The sequence below is a fragment of the Poecilia mexicana genome, unplaced genomic scaffold, assembly GCF_051168715.1.
Source record: "Poecilia mexicana isolate PSO_F unplaced genomic scaffold, ASM5116871v1 scaffold_7, whole genome shotgun sequence".
NCBI classification, from domain to species: domain Eukaryota; kingdom Metazoa; phylum Chordata; class Actinopteri; order Cyprinodontiformes; family Poeciliidae; genus Poecilia; species Poecilia mexicana.
Window position 1 is genome coordinate 19923992 of NW_028263376.1, and position 21151 is coordinate 19945142.

At 40.2% G+C, this 21151-nt stretch overlaps 2 protein-coding genes across 6 annotated transcripts in view; both read left to right on the plus strand.

Moving 5' to 3' along the window:
* The first annotated feature begins 924 nt into the window (after positions 1-924).
* On the plus strand, positions 925-9191 carry LOC106914714 (specifically androgen-regulated gene protein). Of its 3 annotated transcripts, none has more exons than XM_014981700.2 (4): positions 925-1123; positions 4905-5111; positions 6191-6347; positions 6458-9191. In XM_014981700.2, exons 2-4 carry the CDS (start codon positions 4995-4997, stop codon positions 8035-8037), a joined length of 1854 nt encoding a protein of 617 aa, XP_014837186.2. In that variant the 5' UTR covers positions 925-1123; positions 4905-4994; the 3' UTR covers positions 8038-9191. The 3 variants fall into 3 exon arrangements, with proteins under 3 accessions (XP_014837186.2, XP_014837187.2, XP_087863336.1); XM_014981701.2 differs by having other exon boundaries at positions 926-1123; positions 4905-5099; XM_088007210.1 differs by lacking the exon at positions 4905-5111 and having other exon boundaries at positions 926-1123.
* Positions 9192-18584: 9393 nt separating this feature from the next.
* The window catches only part of scube3 (signal peptide, CUB domain, EGF-like 3), a 105265-nt gene continuing 102698 nt past the window's right edge, over positions 18585-21151 (plus strand). For all 3 annotated transcript variants that reach the window (XM_088007211.1, XM_014981703.2, XM_014981705.2), the window contains exon 1: positions 18585-19676. In XM_088007211.1, the coding sequence (XP_087863337.1) occupies positions 19577-19676 (100 nt within the window). In that variant the 5' untranslated portion in view covers positions 18585-19576. The remainder of the gene's footprint in view (positions 19677-21151) is intronic.

Sequence of the window (21151 nt, forward strand, 5' to 3'; positions counted from 1 at the left end):
AAACGGACTTATAATGACTTAATGTCATTTAAGTGTAGTGTAAGCTAAGCCTAGCCAAAATAAAACCTGGCCTGGTGAGACTGTTTTGGCTCCAACATTTAGCTAATGGGGTCAAAATTTAGCTTTGATGAAGACATGGATCTCATGTCATGTTTCAGTGCTTCATGCTAATGATGGTGTAATGTGGAAGACTCTGTATCAATTGAGCTTTTTTAAATGCCAGAGACATTCTGAGAGTTTTCACTGACCGTGTCCGTCCTTTTATGACCAGAGTGTACCCAGTCTCTTATTACTACCTCCGTCAGGATAATGCACCATGGCACAAAGCTTAAATCATGTCAAACTGGTTTCTTGAAAATGACGAGTTCATTGTATTCCTATGGCTTCCACAGTCAACAGATCCATGTTCAACAAACATCTTTGGAGTAAGAAGGAAATGGAGATTTGCATCGTGGATGATCATCTCACAACACAATAGTAATTGTCCAATGCTATGTCAAAAAGGACCAAAAATCCTCAACATCTAAAAAATGTTTCTGATACTGTGTTAAATCACCGTCAAGAGGAAATAAGGCAGATCTGATGGCACAAGGTGGTCCAACACTTGTCCACAAAGTGACCAGTGAGTTTATGTTTTGATGGTGCATCAATGACAAATTTTCTACAAAATTAAATTACATGACACAATGACACAACCACAAAACGGTTTGCCTGCAAACATATTAAAATAAAAAAGCATTGAATTATGTGTTCGTAAAATTCACTTTCTGTGTTTATTAACATAAATAAAAATCTGATTCCACGTAAATACATTTGGCCAATTTTGGGTTGTGCTCATTTGCCTGCCGCTGCTGTCACCTTGGAAACGGCTCTGGAGCCGTGCTCTGATTGGTCCCTCCCCACCATATACGGAAGTTGATGCCTCACCTGTCTGTAGTCCTGGAGGTGGTTTCACACCTGTACGGTCAGCTCCTTGCGCAGTTTTGTTTCCAGGAACAGCCCCCACCTGTGCGAGGTTTTATATCGGCTATGGACTGAGAGTGGACAACAGCTGTGTGTGTGTCTGTGAGGACAAAGAGGACCGAAGTTGCTGCGGAATTCAAAACTTTCTGTGCGCCCTCAGGTAAGTTATTGGGACATTTTCCTGATGTGACGCGTTTCTTTTATTTGCGAATGAGCATGAAAGAAAAGAGCGCTTAGACTATTAAAAACCACTAGTACTTACGTATGAGTTTATAAAAATAGACTTCTGTGTGGGAGCTGTTTTAATCGAATTTTCTCTCGTTACAGATGAGGTTTGTTTTATCACTTTTCGTAGGGAGACTTTAAAAACTAAAGCAGTATCCTTTGTTATGGTGCGTCGATATCACTTCGTTTTATTATAGATTTTTGTGTGTGTGCGCTTTAGTGGATATTGATTGAGGAAGAAGTGCTAATATTTGCCCATTAAAGTAAATAAAAGCTTCTCAGCACGGATGGCTGCCAAGCTAAACATTAATGAACTATTTCTATTCACTCCTGCAGGCTTAAGCTCCTCAGTGTGGCGCTGCCTCTGACCCTTTGTATGGTCAGGGGCAGCAACCTGGTTAATGTTGTAACCATTAACCAGTTCAAGCAGACCTTCTGCCATTGAAAACATACTTAACATTTTTTGGACCTTTCGTGTACTACCACGCTCGCAGTTTTGCCTGTTTGAGACTGTAATTTATGGTACTGGGGGTTTTAATAAGTCTGGCTCACAAAATGTACTGATGGAAACTGCTGATTATCCCATTTTAGTTCAAATAGTTGTAGGAGTTTTTGCTGCAGGTGAACTGTGAGACCCAGTCACATCAGAGTCCTTGGCTGAATCAGATTTGTCTCGGAGCCAAGGAAGCAAGTAGAGTGACATTCCTGACACCATGAGGTCTGATTCAGCTGTGGGTGCCACTGTTGCGCTGCAGGTTTCTCGTCCTGTTCTGCCCTGGAAGGTGTTGTGCCAGTTGGTTCTGTCCTGCATTTTCTCATCTGAATGTCCTAATGGGAGGGACAGTAATTGGCAGCTATTGAAGCTTTCACACGGAGACCGATATGTGTTTAGTCAACCCCCTCATGTTTTCAGAAAACATTTCTTAATGTGGGCGTTTTTTTGAAGATCAGGTTTTTTCCCCAGCTGCCTATTAGCTAGCTGTTTATGCCAGCACTTCCAGAATAGGAGAAGCCATTCTGGTGTCCTGCAATGTTTTAGTTAGGATTTGCAAGTAAAACGACAAGATTTGCAAATTAGTTTCTACTATCTCGTAAAATAAGGTACTTCCCCGTGGATCAACCACTTCCTATCCGTTCAGTAAACAATATGATCTTTGTTAAAATTTGTCCACTAGCTTGTATTCCTTGTAAATTTCCACGATTATGGATTACAGACGATTAAAAACTCAATTCAGGGTCTCGAAAAATTGAAAGATAAATAAAAAATACTATTTTAAACAAAAATGTCAGACTTCTAAAAAAGTGTCTGCATTTCTATGCACTTAGTATTCGGGTGGACCTCCTTTTGCATGAATTGCTGCAGCAATGCAGTATGGCATGGAAGGAATTAGCCTGTGGGCCTGCTGAGTTGTAGAGTTGCTTTGCTAGCAGCCTTCAGATGCCTCTAACGTTGTCTTTTGTTCAGAAGAAACCTTATCTCAATGACAGGCGCATCCCATGTTCTGTATACGTCCGTGGTATACACCTTGTGAATCTATTCTAAAAAATGTTAGCGGATTTACACTAGAATTCTCACCAGGCTGCCATTATCCCTGTACTTGATGCATCTTCTCCTCCACCCAACTTTCTAGTGATATGAATGACTTCAGCACTCAAAGATGCATGTTTTCTACATTTTTGTTTCAGAAAACTTTTTAAATACTGCAGTCTTGCCCCTGCTTCCAAGACAAATTTCTCCTATGAGAGACTAATAAAAAAATCTTATCTTGCATCCATGCCATGCAAACTTGTGGAAAACAAAGCATGTGTGCAATCTTCATTTCTGCTGGCTCGATGTAGTTACTCAAATATTCTGAGATAAGAGAACAATAAAAGGCATTTTTGCTGTACTTGGGCGAGCGCCGCCTGAAACCTGTGCGCGGGTGCAACAACGTCGTTTACAGTACATTACGTTCTATTTATCTGATGACTATGTGCTGGTTTTACTGATGAAGTTAAAGTGAAAACTCAAGTAAAACTGTTAGTACATAACTTTTAGCTTCTTTTTCAGGTCAAAGGTTTTTATTACATCCTGGTAGCCTTTTAGTAAATCACGACTGGGTGTATTATTTTTGTCAGGCATGCCTTCCTCGTGACTGGTCTGTCAACACCAAGTAGTTGCTTGAAGTGACATCAAGGAAGCAGAGAAACATTCTGCAGCACTACACAGCACATCAGTTATCTTTGCATAAATTATACATGACTCACAGTGCACTGTTTCATGTCTCGTCAGAGCTTTTCATTATTCTTAGTCTAGTAGCACTTAATCAAAAAATCTTTGAGTTATGACTGTGTTCAATCGTGTCCTCTGCTGCATGTCCAATTTTAAGCCAGAATTTCAGGTTTTTTTGAAAAGAGGGAGGAAAAAAGTTCAAGAGCAGGTTTAAAAAATTCCACTAGAGGCGAAGTTTGTGATCTAAATGCAGTAATAGATTCATTTACTTTACAGAAAAAATGAATTTCACATGTGAAAATCGCATGTACCACATGAAAAATGTAAATGTGGTTCATTCAAATTGTCACTTATGAATGTGAACATTTTATGGTAGATACCCGCTTTATTCAAGGGTTTCACATAGATTCACGTGTAGGATTTGAATAACTTTTTACTCTGATGCCTGTAAATAAAATCCACTTCTTGCCTTATGATGTCATAATTACAATTTGATCTACCTAGGAAATAATTAGAATGTTCTGTTTCCTTTATTAAATCAAACGTCAGTAAACTGCATTGAAGTTCGTGTATGGACACTTTTACAAGGTTCTCCATTCTTTACAGAAAACATCCAGTTATTTTGACTAGTAAATTAGATGTTGTACGTCTAACAGACCGCAGAAGTTTAAAGTTTTACCAAAAATTGCTTTTCACTATATGATAAAATCAATTGAAGAGAATTATTTACTCATTACTTGAAATGTTTGCATTTCATGGTGACTGACTATCTTGTTAATATTTTATTTAAATGCAAACACTGCTTTCCATGCAAATGTTTTCTACTTTAGCTATTATTTTTATTTAACGATCTCATTGGCATAAGGAGATGCATTTCAAGACAGTTGTTACATTATGAAGATTGTTGAGCTGTCAGTAGGATTGTCGTGGCATTTATCACTTTGATGAAATCGTGCCTTTAAATGTACTAATATGCTGGCTATATTTAGCCTCCCGGCCCATGTTTATTATTATTTGATAGATGCAGTTTAAACCACTTATTCACTTACACTCTATAAAAATACTCTTAACCACTGTTTATCGCCATCTTTCGTTAACTAAATTTCCTGCTTTAGCCCAGTAAGGATTACTAAAAGCACTTTTATTTGTGAATGAGTGCAAAACTTTTTTTTTTTTTTTTTTTTCCCCACAATCTCTTCCTGACAGAACTCGCGTCATAACTTTTTAATTTCTGTCCACATATTTCCTTTGGGACCAGTGTCAAGGCTTTATTATTGCCACTCCAAATGACTGACCTCGTTGTGTTTAAGCCAGTTTGTAACTGATTTGTTTGTATATTCCCTTGTCTGTTTGAAAGACAGATTTACACTCTGCTTTTAACTTCCTGGTTGATGTCTTGAGTTCCTTCTTTAGCATGTTCACCTAAGGTTTATTCCTCATGCTTCCATTTATTTTCTGGAAGTTTCTTAAACACTTGCTTGTCATCTTCTTCTCGACTTTACAGATTCTCTCCCAGACAGGCTTGGAGTGAGATTTACTCGAGCAAGGCTGGATAGTGACACATAGCTCCAGCACTAACGCGCGTCTTCGTGCAATGTCGAAGAGTGGCACATGGCCAGGCAACGTTGCCATGGAGTCACTGAGTAACATGGACAGTGCAGGGAGCTGTGACAGTGTAATCAGCACAAACTCTGCCTGGGTGAGTGGCGCTGTAAGTCTCCTTATGTCTTTCATCTGATTTTTGGGAGATTATCCCATTCTTTAAGGTCGCTTGGCAAAATGAAGAGAAGAACGTAGATTTGCGATTGGTTGTAATGACGTATTTCAGCAAATTTACAGACCTAATGAAAATGTCTCGGTATAAGCAGTTGTACAAAGAGCGTCCTTTAAAATGAACTAGACAAGAGGAAACAATAAAGGCCATTAGTCATTAGTTTTACAGGTTTTACAGTTTAATTGAGTTTAGACATTTAGCTTACACTAGTTTTTATTATTAGAAGACATTGAAAGGAAAAAAACAAGCACAAGACAGCAAAGAACACAACCAGAAGATACCAAATCATGATCACATTTCATCTGTCACGCCTGCAGTACTCTGTCGGCAACATGCCCTTCGACCCAAAAACGTCACTTCAAGCCTACGTTACACATGTTGTGGATTTAAAAGAAGTAGGAAAACCGACATCTGTATTTAAATTTTCCTGTCTTTGGTTAAGACGCATGGAAAAAATGCCACTGAAACAAGTTGCCAGTAAAGGAACATATTTCTACCTGAACAATGTTTTGCTCAACACCAGCACTAACCTCAGTGATCTGGCTGTTGACTCCATCTTAGATCTATCTGCATTCCAGCCATAGCATACATTGTGCTCTTCCCTCAGCTTTGACTTATTGGTTCCCTTGAGTCCAAAATTCCAGTTGTTTCTTAAGTTATTTGCAAAGGAAGGCCTATTGTTGGAGGGCGAGGAGAAATCTGCCCCCTCTACTTTCTATGGAGCTCACCCTCATTTCCTGCATAGATAATTTTTCCAGCAAAAACTGCTGTAGCCACACATCCATTAAAACAATACATTCCTGTCCTGTTTTGTGTGTATTGCCATAGAGCATGACAGGCTTCAAGATGGAGGACACATCATTATCGTTGTCTGGTCTTCCTGTTTTAGATCTTACTGATTATTTTTGTGTTAGAAATGTGTAAGATCAGTTGAAAGAATAATGGCATTTTACGCATTTTTGACTTTGAACTTTGAAATGACTTCAGTACACTTAGGCTTGTTTATTGTTTTCCAGAGCGAGGATAGTATGGAGTACCTATCTGCTGAAGAGAAGGCATGTCTGATGTTTCTGGAGGAAACAATCGAAGCACTGGAAGTGCAGGAAGACAGTGGCTTATCAAATGACGAGCCAGACGTGTGGTCAAAGACGGAGCCACAAGATCAGATAAGAAGTAATGGCCAAATACTTCTTGGGTGATTTCTACACTAGTTGAATGTGACATGCACTGTCTGTATGAATGATAGTGATTGAAATGTTAACAATGCTTTTGTTTTTTCTCAGATGTTCCCACTGAAAAGCTCGAATCAGGAAGTCTCAGGATATCCACTCTAACTCCCCACACAACAGCAGATCCTCCATCTGCTGGATGTGAAACTGAGCATCACGCTGCAAATCAAAACTACAACCCACTATCTGCCTCCACGTCTGCAGCCGGCATGAAAGATGTTGAAACAGAGGACCTGGGAGTTGAAACTGATCCTTCGGTGTCTAACTCTGGTTACACAACCTCATCATCAGACAAAACAACTGACGTTTCAAAGTTCGATGGAGATCTTGAGCTTGAGAATGTCACAAATTCTGGAGATGCCTCAGAGAATGATCTGGATATAATCCCTCCACCAACAGACTTCAGAGATGAACCAGAACCAGACTTGCTACCGGAAGCCATGACGGTGGTCCCGCCACCGGAGACCATGACCATGGTCCCGCCACCGGAGACCATGACCGTGGAGGCCACAACTGTGGTCCTGCCACCGGAAGCCACAGCCATAGTCTCCCCACCATCAAACGACTTCACAGAGCAAAAACGAACTGTTGATGTGGAGCAGATGCGCTTGAGAGCCTCTGTGAAGAGATCTGTTGTAGACTCTTCTACTGCTGAGGATTCTTCTAGCAAAGCCTCAGACGCTGCTTCCCTTTTACCCCAAATGAATCCCCCCACTGAGCCTTCAGAGCCCAGAAATCCACCTGCTGTGGCCCCAAAACCTAAGAAGCTACCTTCAAACATTATTTTAAAGTCACCAAAGTCACCAACACTTGTCTCTCATGGAAACCCAGGGCATTCGGTGCCCTCCCACAGTGATCGGATGTTGTTGGACCCTCAGAAGGTTCGAATGGAGGCCCTCCTAAAGCTTGGACTGCTTAAAGACAACAAGGAGGAATCAAGTCGTGCTGTAAGCCCTAAGCTTCCTCCAAAATCTGCTGCATACAAACGGTCACTGGCGAGCCCCTCTCCTCCAGTCAGTCCTGCTCCTCACACACCCCCTGTAACACCATCTCTTACCCCAGTCATTAGTCCCCTACAAGCACCTATACTCCAACAGTCTGCGTTGACTCCTACTGTGTCACCATCAGCTTCTTCAGCATCTCCTCCCATCCAGGATGCTGATATCCTCCCAGCACCTGCAGCTTTCAGCGATGGATTTGGGCCTTCAGGTGACGAACTTCCTGCTGTCACAGAGGGCACTTTCAGTACCCTTCCTAACACATCGCCGCCAAAGGTGATCAATATGAAATTTGCAACCTTGGAGCGATCTGGTTTGGGTCTGAGCAGCCAGATGTCCAATCTGAGCTTATTGGAGATGGCTGGTGGCGAGCAAGACCCCAAGCACCTGCGCAACACTCGGCCAAGACCCGCCTCTCTGGGGACTGGGAAAGACTTTAATCACACTAAAGGTCAGGGTTTGGTGGCAAGCGGAACGTCAGAATCCCAGAAGCCCCAACCTACACAGGCATTCCACCACAGAGAGTCTTCCAAGCTGCCTCGATCTCAAGGCATCAGCGTGATGATCTGCCCTCGCCCAGAGAATGAAGAGGACCGGCGCAAGGCCCTGAAGAAGCTGGGACTGCTCAGAGACTAACTTCCACACATACCTTAATATATTGTAAAAAGACTGATGCAGACTATATCTGGGTTTAAAATGCTGAAGGAGTGCCTTAACCACATTGTTATGCTTCTGTTTTCCACTGAATACCATGTGGTTGACTGCACGCTAACTGTATCTGTGTTTCCTTTGACCATATAATTGCTTAAATCGAAATGTCAAAATTAGTGTATTTCACAAAACTGTAATGAAAACACTTTTTGCATCACATAAGTCATGTGAGCAACAACCTGATGTTGCTACTGGCAGAAAAGAAGGAAGTTGTAGGAGGATAATGGCGCCGCATTTTTAAAAAATGATTTATTGCATGAAAAAAAACTTATTCACGTGATTTTAATTGCTTTTCTTAACTAACGGAAACACCGCAATTGTGAAATAGTTTTGTTGACATTCGGAACGTCAGCAAAGTTTTACACACATTTATAATGTAAACGCAGCTTGTGTTTTACTTTTCTTACATCAGACTCATGTTAGCTATAATGTCTTTGATATTACTTACCTTTTAGAGTCTGTAACAACATATGTTTATCTGCTAATTTGTTTGACTTAATCCCACCGGTTGCTGCTGGCTGTTTGAACCCTTCACCATTTCATACTTTTGCAGTTTTGGTCATTTTGTTCCTAACTTTTTTGGGTGCTAATAGTAGTCATCTCCCACCAGCTTTTTCTCACAGACCATTTGTGAATTTGTTCCCATCCAGGGCACGCTTCTTTACCACTGTGATTTTCGATGCTTTAAAATAACTTTTTCTCTGATCCACTCGTAGTCGACTGCTTGTAAACATGATTTTGAGACCAGGAGGTCTTTCACAGTTGTTTTGGGCTAGTAAGGGGTCATAATCTCATACGTTATTTGGCCCAAACGGGAAGCAGAATTGCAGTCAGTTAAGTAGGAAATTGCAGGTAAGTTTTGGAAAATAACGTAGAATTAGATTATCAGAGGTTTGCGTATTTTATAAAAAGTTAAGAAATGAATTGTCTCATGGGCCTGAAATGGGGTAAAACTTGGCAAACCGACCCAGAGTCTGTTCTGTTTTTCAAAGACTTTTTCTCTATTTATTGTTAACCGCATCCTGTTGACTTTCTCAACTATTTTTATGTTTTCATTAAATATATAACTGTATAAAGCACTTTCTACTTGTGTTGAAGCCTCTCTTTCTGTATCTTTAAAAACAAATACAGTACATGGTCAAAATCTGAAACATCTGCCTTGTTTGGCTCATACATTAAAAACTAAACTCTACACTTCAGCTACTGCAACGTGGAGTCAGTCTGGGAGCAGCAGGTATCGATGCATTTATCTGACAATGACATAACCTGCATTTAAAGTGTGTCATGATTATTATTCACAATGATGTCAGCCCCCATGTGTCACATCAAAGCAGACACTGACGTGCAAGTTCAGGTTTGGTTTCTCCACTTTTGTGTGTGTGCGTTGGTGGAAAAACAGGTGTGACTTGTTTTTCAGCCCTGATGGAACATAGTTGCTACAATACTTGACTGAGGAACTTTTAAGTTCAAGCTTTTAAGTACAATTAGTTTTGCTCTTTTAATCTGTTTTCAGTTCACTGCTTGCATTGAAAATGGAACTAAAAATGTGAAATGCATACCATTTGCATTATGTATATCATATTTAGTTTTCAGATCTAGAATTGTAGCTATTATTCATACCCTTTTTAAGTTTAAATTTTGTTACTAACTTCAGTGAATTTGGGACTCTATGTAATAGAGTAACGCGTCACTGTGAAATGAAGGCATTAAAGCGTGTACAGTTTAATATTTCATAGTCGGGATGATGTGAAAAGACATATATCCATGCATTGTTTTCCACCACAACATAGCCGAAGAGTTACACTTTTATTCCATCTTCTTGTAATTCTTCCATATCAGACATATTTTGGAAATGCATAAGAATGTGGTTCCAACAGATTCTCCCTGAGAATCACCTGAACTACACACAGCACACGCAGCACCTCCAGAGTTAACCAGAGAAGCTTAGCTGCTTCTCTGACAAATGCTTTTCCTGGCTTTGAATACTGTCTTTTAACCTAACTCTGCATTAAACATCTCCCTAACCTATCCGGCGTGTTCCTTGTACTTCATGATACCTCTGTTCATTCATTTTTCTTTAACAAACTTCTAAACCTTTATTGGAATTGCTGTCATTGATTATTTTAAACAAAGCTGAACCCTATCCACTAATTAAGTGTCTTTTTAAAGATTTTATTTAGAGGTATTAGAGTCGAAAGGACCGAGCACAAATGTGCATAACACTTTCCAAAATTTGATTTACACATATATTCTATTCTATCTCATACAATCCCATTAATATAGATTGATGTTATTGATTGTAAGGAGGCAAAAGGTTCCAGGGATACAGACATGTTTGCAAGGGGCTAAATCATATATTCATTCTTTCTCTTCTTGATTTCATTTAGCATTTTCTACACAGGTGAGGACATATAATAATTAACAACCCAGTTTGTTCACTGTGACAACAGTGAATCTCATCTAACTGCATACTGCATAACTTGGCATACCACTATGGGTGTGGTGCATAGATGAGCCTTACACCATCCACCTTTTTTTTTTTTTTTTTTTTTGCTGTTGTTCTGATCACATCTGAGATATTTTCTGAGCCTAACTTTGTATCCAGCCCCTCATTTGCAACACTTGTTGACAGAGTATTTTCATATCTTGATGTGTTTATTTTTATACACCTTGCACAAAAGGCGAACTGTCAAGGGGAGCAAACGCCAGCCAGCTAAAAAAGGGGATTTAAATGTCATTTTGAATATTAGCAAATAAAACACAGATGTACTTGGTTTTACAGTCAAAAGTACAAAAAAGAGATACATTTGCAGTTTACTTTTTTTATTTTAAGGCTCTCTGTAGAAAAGAAACTGGAAGAGAAAGCAACTCGGCGTTGGCAAACAAACACCAGAGGCTTTGTGCTGCTCCGCGGCACGTTGCTGCGTGAGTCGACTCTCTCTTCTGACAGCTGACCTTACTGAGGAGGAGTGCGTGACAGCTCTCGTCACTTTACCTGTTACCTTCACAGGCCTCGTCTATCAGGTGCTCTGAATAACATGCCGCCATAGCCTGCAACCACAATGTGCAGCATTCCTACTATAAACAGTTTGCAAAGGCGACACATCCCCAGAGACTAAATGGAAGTTGAATAATTCAGTAGTTGGCAGGGATTAACTTTCCATCGTGTCAAACATGGTTGACAGACAGGGTTATTGATTTAAAACTAAAAAAAAAAAAAAAAAAGTAAATGGTGTATTTCAAAGAGGATCAGTGTAAGAGCATCAAATCTGCTGTTGAAAGTGAGAGGACAGTTGTGTTCATCATGTGAAACTAACTTTAAAATATGGCAGACCGCAGTAGAAACACCTCAGAGAGCTTTAAACTCCACACAGTCTTAAATGAGGAGTCTAGTGTGAAATTAGCCAAACAATGGAACATCATTAGAGAGCTGTCTGAATTAGAAATGACTAAATTAGATATGATCCTCACTCATTTCCTATCTGTGGGATAATAGACGCTGTTTTAGAAGGGTTTTCAGCTGTGACTTTATTTTCCACTAGAGGGCAGTCTGGATTCATCAACCAAACTTTAAATCTGTCGGAATCACAGGTTGAATGCACAAATATTTTACATGTATGTAAACCCTTCAGGTTTTATTAAGACCATATTAATATGAAGGAAGTACTCTTCTTCTGCTCTTCATCTTGGATATTTGTGAAAAGAAGCCCTTTTACTTTCGGTTGCCTTAAAGAAAGGATAATCCATGATTCCATGATTGTTTTTCCTTTTCTCTTAAGTGTTGAATTTACAGGCGGAGAGGCTTTAAAAGAAAATTTAAAAGAAAAATTATGGAAATAATGTGTAATTCTACTACTAACTGGAACTCAAAACCAGAAAGCACTGAATTGTGTTCTCTAATTCTGCTTGCGATGCACTTTTTGTTTACATTTTTTGGTTTGTTTTTATGATTGTTGTTGTTTTTTTTTTTTGAAGGATTCTTACAAAGTAAAGCGTATTTGGCATTTGTTGGTTGTCTTATTTATATCATAATTTAATTTTTTGTAACTTATTAAACCCAAAAAAGAATTCGGCATCCATTTGCTTGTTTCAATCTACATATTCAAATCTTTTTGAAGCTCAAGAGTTGAAAAATTGACAGTAGCAGATAGTCTGGGAAGACATTTTTATTCCTTCTAGCTTCTGTTCTGGTTAAAAGCTCAGCCTAGACATGAACCCTTATGTCTTTAACAGCAGTTTTTTTTTAAATCTTTTGAAAACAGAATTTCTTTGTTCTGTCCTGTGAAGAGGAAGTGATTCAGATTTGGGAATCCAAGCAGAGAATCACGTCAGGACTAAATGTGGACGATTTGCTGTAAGGATTTACTCACTGAAGTGTCACCTTTGAACTTCAGCTTGGGTTTATAGGGCTCAGGAGGAAATTAATGAATTTTTGCAGTTTGATAAAAGTTAAGAGTAGCTTTCTGTTTTTCAGATAAGCTGAAACTCTTCTAGACTCCTTGGAAACATTCCCCTTGTGACAGGAGCCAGAAGAGGCTTTCATAGCTGCTGGAATATCTGGCTAGACGATGAGCTCATGGGACTTCCCCACCATCTTGGCCTTGTTCTGTACTTACCTTCTTACATATTGTCTGTCTGAAGCAAGCCACCCTCCCCCCCCTTTGACCTTTCCTCCACACACGAGTTGATCATGGAGGATTAGTTGGGACAAAGTGAAACAGAGCCACCGCCGAGCACGCTCAGGTTTGAGCATGCCTAGCCAAGTTCTGCATCATTAAAACAGTTAGCTGAGAATAAATGTCTATCACCTCTGCTGCGTTTGAAATTGCCTGCCAGCAGACATACTTTAAGCACAGTACACTTGAGGTGAATGATTATGCTTCTTTGAATGATAAAACCACAGTGAGGATTACATTTGGGGAAAATATCCACCGTTTTATCTCATTTGATCTTGACTAGTCCACTTGATTGTAGGCGCTCACGCACACTCGCACTCGGCTCAGCACGCAGCCGCTTCTGGATGCTGAGCGTTACCTACATATCTCCTGCTTTAGTGGTAAAATTCACAGCTGTGGGAAATAAGCAGGCATAATCTGGAGAAGTGCAAAGACTCATTAGAAACCTTCCAACACAGGCCTCCGCTTTGCTTTTTGGAAAAACTGACATGGTGAAAGAAAACCTACCCAGGATTCTTTTTGGACCTTAATTGGATTTGGGGTGCCGCTTGTATTTTACAAGATAACAACAGTATTGTGCGGTTAGTTCCTTGACAAAGCGTGTCAATAGAGACACAGTAGAGCTGAGTTTAATTAGGCGTATCGATAAGCAACCACTGAAGATGCTCAACTATGTTGAAACTTGTAGTGTGAGAATTCAATGACTCTTTCAGCCCCCCCCCCCCTCCTCCTCTTCCCCCCTCTAATGGGCTGGGGCCCTAAGCAGTAATGTAGTTTTCCTCTGCCATTGACTCTCTCTGGGAACAGACTTGCTATACCAAAACTCTGCAAAATCTATGAGTTACAGTAGTTTTGAAGTCAGGCCAGAAAAAGAGAGTTTTTCTTCAAGTTAGTAGAAGATGAACTTTTGGATGCAATCACAGCACACAGTCTGTGTGGATAGATCTCAGTCAGCCTTTCACATCTGCTCACTGCAACTTTGCTCCATTTCTTCTTTGCAAAACTGTTCAGCCTGCATCAGGCTGCCTGGGGATTGATTATGACCAGCCCTTCTCGATCCCCGCCACAAATTCTCTATGAGATTAATGTCTGGGCTTCAGAACATCCGCCTTGTCGTGTTAAAACCATCTCTGTGTAGCTTAAGCTGGATGCTTCAGGTTGCTGTCTTGATGGAAAATAAATATCCTCTGAAGCCGTAGTTCTCTTGCAGACATAAACAAATTGTCCTACAGGATTTCTCAATATTTTGCTGCATTTTTCTTCTTTTACCTTCTACCTTCTTTACAAGCCCAGTGGGCCTGCTGGCTGGTGACGAACCTGGACAACTGCTGTTGTATGAAGAAAAGATTGTAACTCCTTCAGATTTCAGCTCTTTCTCTAGTCTCCTTACATGGTCATGGTTTGCCAGGAGGATCTTTTTGACACAGATTTACACATGATATATCCCTTCCATTTCCTGACGATAGATGTAACTGAATTCCAGTTACAGCTCTGTGCTTTGGAGATTGTTTTTTATACATCTCCTGACTTACACTTTTCAATAACTTTTCTCTGATTTGATTGGAGTATTCTTTTGTCTACATGCTGTAATGGACCTTTCCAGACACAGCTGTCTATTTATTTTGCAATTTAAAAAAAAAATAAATCCAGATATTTTTTGTGTTGATTTTATTGTTCTGGCATGTGTGTATTTTTTACTGCGGTGAAAAAAAAAGATGAGCAAAATCTAAAATGAACAAAAAAGCTAGATGGCATCATCAGAACTGTAATTACCAGTGAGGTATAATATTTTAGAAAAAAAAAAAATCAAGCCCTCAAACAATAATTACTCTTGTGCTCTAAAAAATCTTTTAATTTTGATTTTTACTTAACATTTTTGTGCAAATACAGAGAACCTGTGATGTTTTTACTCATCGTCTTACCGCTTTGAGAGCCTCATGCCAGTCCATCCTCAGATATTTGACTCAGAACTCTGCTTCTTCTCTCTTGATAACTAGATTTCCTCTTGAACTCTTTGCTCTCTGTTAGTGCCAGTGACCGAGGCTGTGGTCGCGAGGCATTCCAGGGGCAAGCCCGCAGCGCTTGTGTGATGACTGCACTAAAGTGTTGAACTCAGCAAGCCACTCTGTTCCCCTGTGGTGCTGGCCTGGTGAGTACCAAGACATCCTGCTGGGCCTGCGGTGGTGTTGGTAACCTCGCATATAAAGAGTGTTTTTTTTTTAAAAAAAGAAGCGGAGAAGGGGAAAGTTCTGTGCTGTGATACCAAGTGGTTTCATGTATAAATCTTTCACATGATCGGAGTGCAGCTTCTTACACATTTGAGGCGTCCCTGGTTTAGCTTGTGGCAAACAGCATTTGCAATGGCTTTCTCTGAAGAAAGGGTTTCATGACCCCCAGGTTAAGCGTGAAGCTAATCGTTGTCCTGCCAAGAGTCTACAGCTGCTATAGACTTAGCATTGGACAGCTACAAGGCTGTCCTCATCTACCCTATCGTTTCATTCAGACTTAAAGACTAATTTTAAACACAAATGGATTGTTTTGGATGGTTTGAATGCAGCTGATTGCACTGCATTTTATTTAGGAATATCAGAAAACAGGGTACTGGATACAAATCCACACCACATTAAAAAATATATGTATTTCTACTTTGTTTTCAACATTTTTTATTTTTTTGCTTTCATTATCCACTACTTTGCATCAGTCTATTAAAGGAAATGCATCATATCTTGAGGTTGCAACCTTGCTGTTGCCTCTGTGCGTATCACATCTCTGGAAGGTGTTGCATAAAGCTATCTGTGTCCCCATAAATTTCAGTCCAATTTCACTTACTAACCATGGAAGACCTTTGTTGCTCTCCTGACACCTTCTTCATTCTCCTATTGCTCTTTACCTAACATGCAGCCAAAGTCCTCTTCATGAGGAGAATCATAAATTAAACATCACCTATGTCTCCCTTGCGTGTCTGTCGGTGTAAAAAATAGCTCGTCTCGGTGCACGGTGTGTTGCCCGTGCACAGCACTCTGTCTCGTGCTCGGCTGTAACTGTGTGCTTTGACTTTCTCAAACTCCCAGAGTGGCTGTGAGCTCATTTGGTTACACAACTGCTCACAATTACCCAGAGATTTGGCCATGGGGACACGGGATATTTCTATATCCCTGTCGGATGTTGTTTTAATTACACCAAACTGCTCGACTCTGTGCTGCAGATTGACATGGTTTCTTTCTTCTTCTTCAGAGGCTTTTCTGAAAGTTTACCTGTAACCAAGTTTATTTCTGGCAAAACAGAACAGAGTGGCTTGTGAAACCATATTAAATCACATCTTGTATCAAGACTTTTAATTTAACTTAATTACATTATCACAAGTCATCTTTAAAGCACAGGTAATGACAACATTTGGATAGGATGAAAGATAATGAAAAATAATCTCCCCTCCTTCTCCTTTTTCTGCCTCGAGCCATTTAAGTTTGTGTGTCTGTGTGTGTGTGTGTGTGTGTGTGTGTGTGTGCGTGTGCGTGTGTGTGTGTGTGTGCGTCTGTGTCTGTGTGTCTTTAATTCTCTGCGAGGCAGAGCTCTTATCTCCAATCAGCGTCATTGTGAAGCCCTAATTATATTTGATTGAGTAAAAGAAATTACACATGAGAAAAGGGATGATAATTATAGTGCAGAAATCTGCGCGCACCATAAAATGCAAACATAAATGCATTAACGTAGTTGATTAATTCAGGTGTGAAAGAGGCGGCAGGTGTAAGGATGCAGATGGTCTGGAGGCGTCGATGCTCCCTGAAAGAAAATAGTTGAGAATCAAACTAGTCAAGGATCGTACTTTGATTTTGGGGTTAATTTTGTGCTCATAATCAGGCATGTGCAATAATGGTGGATACAGAGCATCTTCAGTGCCTCAATTTTCACCCGGGAAGCTTTAATGTCCTGCTGCTGTCCTATTTGCAAAGAAATGTTCTTTCTGTAGAAATGTTTGAGTGACTCCCAATATTAGTGACATGACTTATTTGACAAAGAGAGAGGAAACTTCCCACTGGGAAAGACCATGTACGAACAGGCAGATAATACGGAGCTGGTTATGGTTTTGGATCAAGATGACAGCAAACAATATGTGCATGCAGGTTTTTTGGTAAGCAGATGATTCACATAAAGCTTTCAATGCTCATGTAAACAATTACTGATTATGAGTTATTATACCTGAGGAAGCAATTCATTCTGGGTTGCACTTTAAACAACCGCGGTAGCACATTCTACATCTTAACTGAAAATAAATAATGCATTTTTAATGAAAAAAGCGTGTAGCCACTGGTAAACACGGGTAGAGAGCTTTACAACAAATTTCTATTTATTACAGAGGCGTAATCTTAGTCTGAAAACTATGCAAAAATCCAACCCTTACTTTTTTGTAAGTGTTCGAAACCTTTAGAAATCCCTATGCATGAGGTGCGTTACACCCTGGACAGGTCTCCAGTCTATCACAGGGAAACACAGAAACACACATGACAAAATAAATGCACACACACACACACTCAACACCTAAGGGCAAAATGATGTTCCCCTCTCCAAATCTAAGTGTTGACATGTGGTAGTGCCTTTTTGATCTCCAGATCAAAATGGTGCACTGTGGCATCCGAAGATGCAGGTTCCTGGCAGCCGAGTGCATTTCTTCTTGTTTTCCTCGTGTCCATCTGCTGATTCCACGTCTTTTTGAAGCTCTCCACAAGAGGTCCTTGGCGTCTAGACAGCTCTTCTAATAGTCCTTTTTAATTCCCTGTCTGAAATCTTGCACGGACGAAATGTCCACGGCCAGTTTATGGCGTAATGATTCTTTCCACTTGTGGACTATGAGCCCAGTGGCGCTCGAGGAGTTTAGAAATTCTGCTGGGACTGCCGCCATCAGGTTGCAAAGCTCTTGAGAGAGAGCTCACTGTTTTTTTTTTTTTTTTCAGTATTAAATGCTTCTTCCATGACACCTTTCTTCTAATTATTGATAGATTTCAGCTGTGTCGTGACTTTCCATGCTGTTTTGCACATCGGTTCATGTGTTCCAAATATCCTGTCATTCTGTTTTACTAAACATTTTATTGACAGTTATGACTTGATTTCCTCGTGTGTGTGTGGACTGGATAAGTTGCTACTGACGTCTGACGAGAATTTCACGTCAGCTGTGCTTGTAGAAATGTAAACTTATTGAAACTGGTGTGTCGCTGTGTCTGTAATGAACCTCTATCCGTTAGAATCCTGAGTCGTTTTGAGGTTTGTTTATTATTTTTTTGTTCCTCGGTTTCTTTCTTTGACCAGCGTTGTGTCTGTTTCGTTTTAGTTCAGTCGCTCTTTGTGATTCTAGTTTATTTCTTGTCTGTATTTTTTGTTATTCTACTTGAATTATGTGTTTTAGATCTATTCTTTAGTATTAGAATTATTTTCTAGTCACCTGTATTCTCTCTCTCAACCCTTGTGCCATTTTTTTCTCTCTCTTCCCCTCACACCTACAACCCGGTAGCTCATCAGCCCAGGTGTTTTGTTAAAGCATTCACCCTCCCAGTGTTTAAACTCTTCTCTTGCTCACACTCCCTTCTGGTTCTTCCTGTAAAACCTTGTTACGTCCCTGGATTTCCCTGAATTTGTTTTGTTCTGGATTCTTGTTTTTGTTTGGCTCTGGCTCCCTGTGCTGCCAAGCTTTTTCCTTACTTTTTTATTGTCTTAATTTCTCCATTGAGTCTTTCAATGTGATCCATGCTCCCAGCTCTTGTCTGCATTTTGATCCATTCTCAGACTCACACTATGGTCACTTTTAGAATGGCATTACTGAAATAAATGAACTTTTCAAAGATGTTCCAAACACCTGAAGTTAATGTTGGGTTGTTAAGTAATTGTAAAAGAAGCTTTGTTGAATGGAAAGTGTAAAAATAAATAAATAAAATAAATTCCCTGAACGTGTATCACAAGGGGGCCCAACAGAAGTTCTGCTCTGGGCCTCATACAGCCATGGCTCGCCTCTGCTTTAAATTATCCGGCATAAATGCGCCCTGACTGTTTAGTTGGCCCAGATGATGATGATCTCCACGCTTTACTGGGTAACTACAGAATGCAATCTCCAAGCTATTACTTTTTTCATCTGAGGCGTTTATAAACCCATCAACCCTGTTGCCCCCATTTCATCCTCCCACCTCCTTACAACAATTGCTTTTTACCACACTGCCGTGACGGCAACTTGTGTTTTTGCGCAGGTGCACGAGCCGGACCCGCACCTCTGCGCACGTGGTAACCCTCTGCTCACCTTGAGTCCAGCCAGCACCTGCGTGTAAGTTCCTGCAGAACAAAAAAAAAAGAGAGAGAAAGAGAGGCAGGAGCCGGAGCGTCGGAGGAGTCAGGAGCACTGATCGGGCGCTCCTTCCTCTCTCCTCCCCCTTTAGACCCCGTCGAGCACTCCATCTCTCGCTCCTTTCCTCCCTCTCTCTCTCTCTCTCTCTCTTTCTTAAATTGGCACCGTCTCTGGGCTCGAACCATGATAACAGAACAGGCTTATTGCGCTCCGCGTTGTAGGGCTCTCCTCCTCAACCCCGATCACTTTAAACTGAAATAAGAAGACGTTTAGAGGAGAGAGGGGGGGGGGAGAAGAGAGAGAGAAAAAGAGAGGATCGCACCGTATCCTGTCAGCGGGTGCTCAGGAGGAGTAGCAAGACACTATATTTCTGCCACACACACCCTTCTATGTTCTGTGTGCTCCTGCGCATCGCAGATCCCAGAAAGTGTTCCTGTCGTGTTGAACTAAAGGAAAAGTTAACATGTATCTGCACGCTTTGGTACGCGCAAGCCTTGGATTTGTGGGTTTCCTTTTGGTCGCCTTTGTCCAACAGTCAGCTTCAGGAAGTAAAACCCCTCAAGGTAAGTTGTCGCCTCCAAGTGCCTTTCATTTTACTAATTGCAGCCGATCATGTGCCTAAATTAGTTAATCAGACTGAAAGCAAACACGTGTCCAAACAATTTAGAATCAATATCAGGGGCGCCCACAGAAAGTTTTCAGAACGGGTGGCCAGATTTTTTTTTTTTTTTTTTTTTTTTTGAGGGGGTGGGGGGCTAATAATCTTGAGGGTGGCACTTAACCAAAAGCCAAAACTGAGTTTTGTTGTCATGGGATAGAAAGAGGGTTAAGAAGCAAGGTTGGATTTATTATTACTGGAGAAGCACCAATCAGTCGGCCAATTTTTCCTTTATCTGTTTTGTAAAATGCATAAAAACTAAGTAAATGAACCATTTTTAGATCTAGAAACACATAATCCAGGACTGTGAACACCTACTTTTTTGAGTTGAATAAAAATCAGGCAAAAGTTCAGGTAGCTTTAATGTAAAAATGTGGGAAATCTTTCAATTTTTGTTGTTGTTGACAAAATAAAACAAAATACAAATCAATTTACAAACAAAAGTATCAGCAGGACAGAGCTAAAAGAAAACTGGAAATTGGTACTGGCCAGGAAAAGGGTGATCAGTGCATCTTTAATTATTACTTAATAGTCGTGCACTACGGTGGACACACAAAAAAACATACTTTCCTATCTTAAATTATTAATAAAATATAGAATTTAAAACTCTACAAATGAGATTTGGTTGGGCAGAAAATTTATTAGCCAGACATTATTCATAAAATGTAACAAATGCATTATTATTGTCAAACAATGTAAAAAATGTCATGTAAAATTTATCATTGAGAAAATGCATTCTTAAGTGAGGAAACACCAGAGACCGGTATAAACCGTGCAAAAAAAAATATTAATAATAATAATAATTTTGGAAGTCTAAACCACAGCTAAAACGTGAAGCTCCATGTTAGTCATAAGGGTGGACAGAGTTGGCACCACAGATCTGAATCAGGCAGATTGTGATTACTTTGAAACACAGATCTATAGTTTTTGGATTCCAGTTTTTTTTTTAAGCAGATGCTTCCTGTTTATTCTGCGTCTCATTTTGCAATCATTTAATTGCTTTTTATTGTCATTCGTGCTGTGTCAATCTGCACAGTTGCTTATATTTATAAAGACTTGCCAAGACAAAAAGAAAAAAACAGGGAAAAAAACCCACAGTGAGACTGAAATTAAGTTTTTTTTTTTTTTTCTGTGAGTTTGCTGTTGTTGGAATGAAGCTGCTTGCTTTGATCTTGAGACGGCATCGGTTGTGTGAACGGTTGCGTTCACACAACCTGCAGGTAATCATAGCAAGAATACGGGGAGGTATTTGTCACAGTCTAGACAAGTATTTGACACCAGCTTGCAAGACGGACACACACACACACACACACACACACACACACACACACACACACACACACACACACCAACGGTGGAGTCTCTGTCTGTCAGACACTG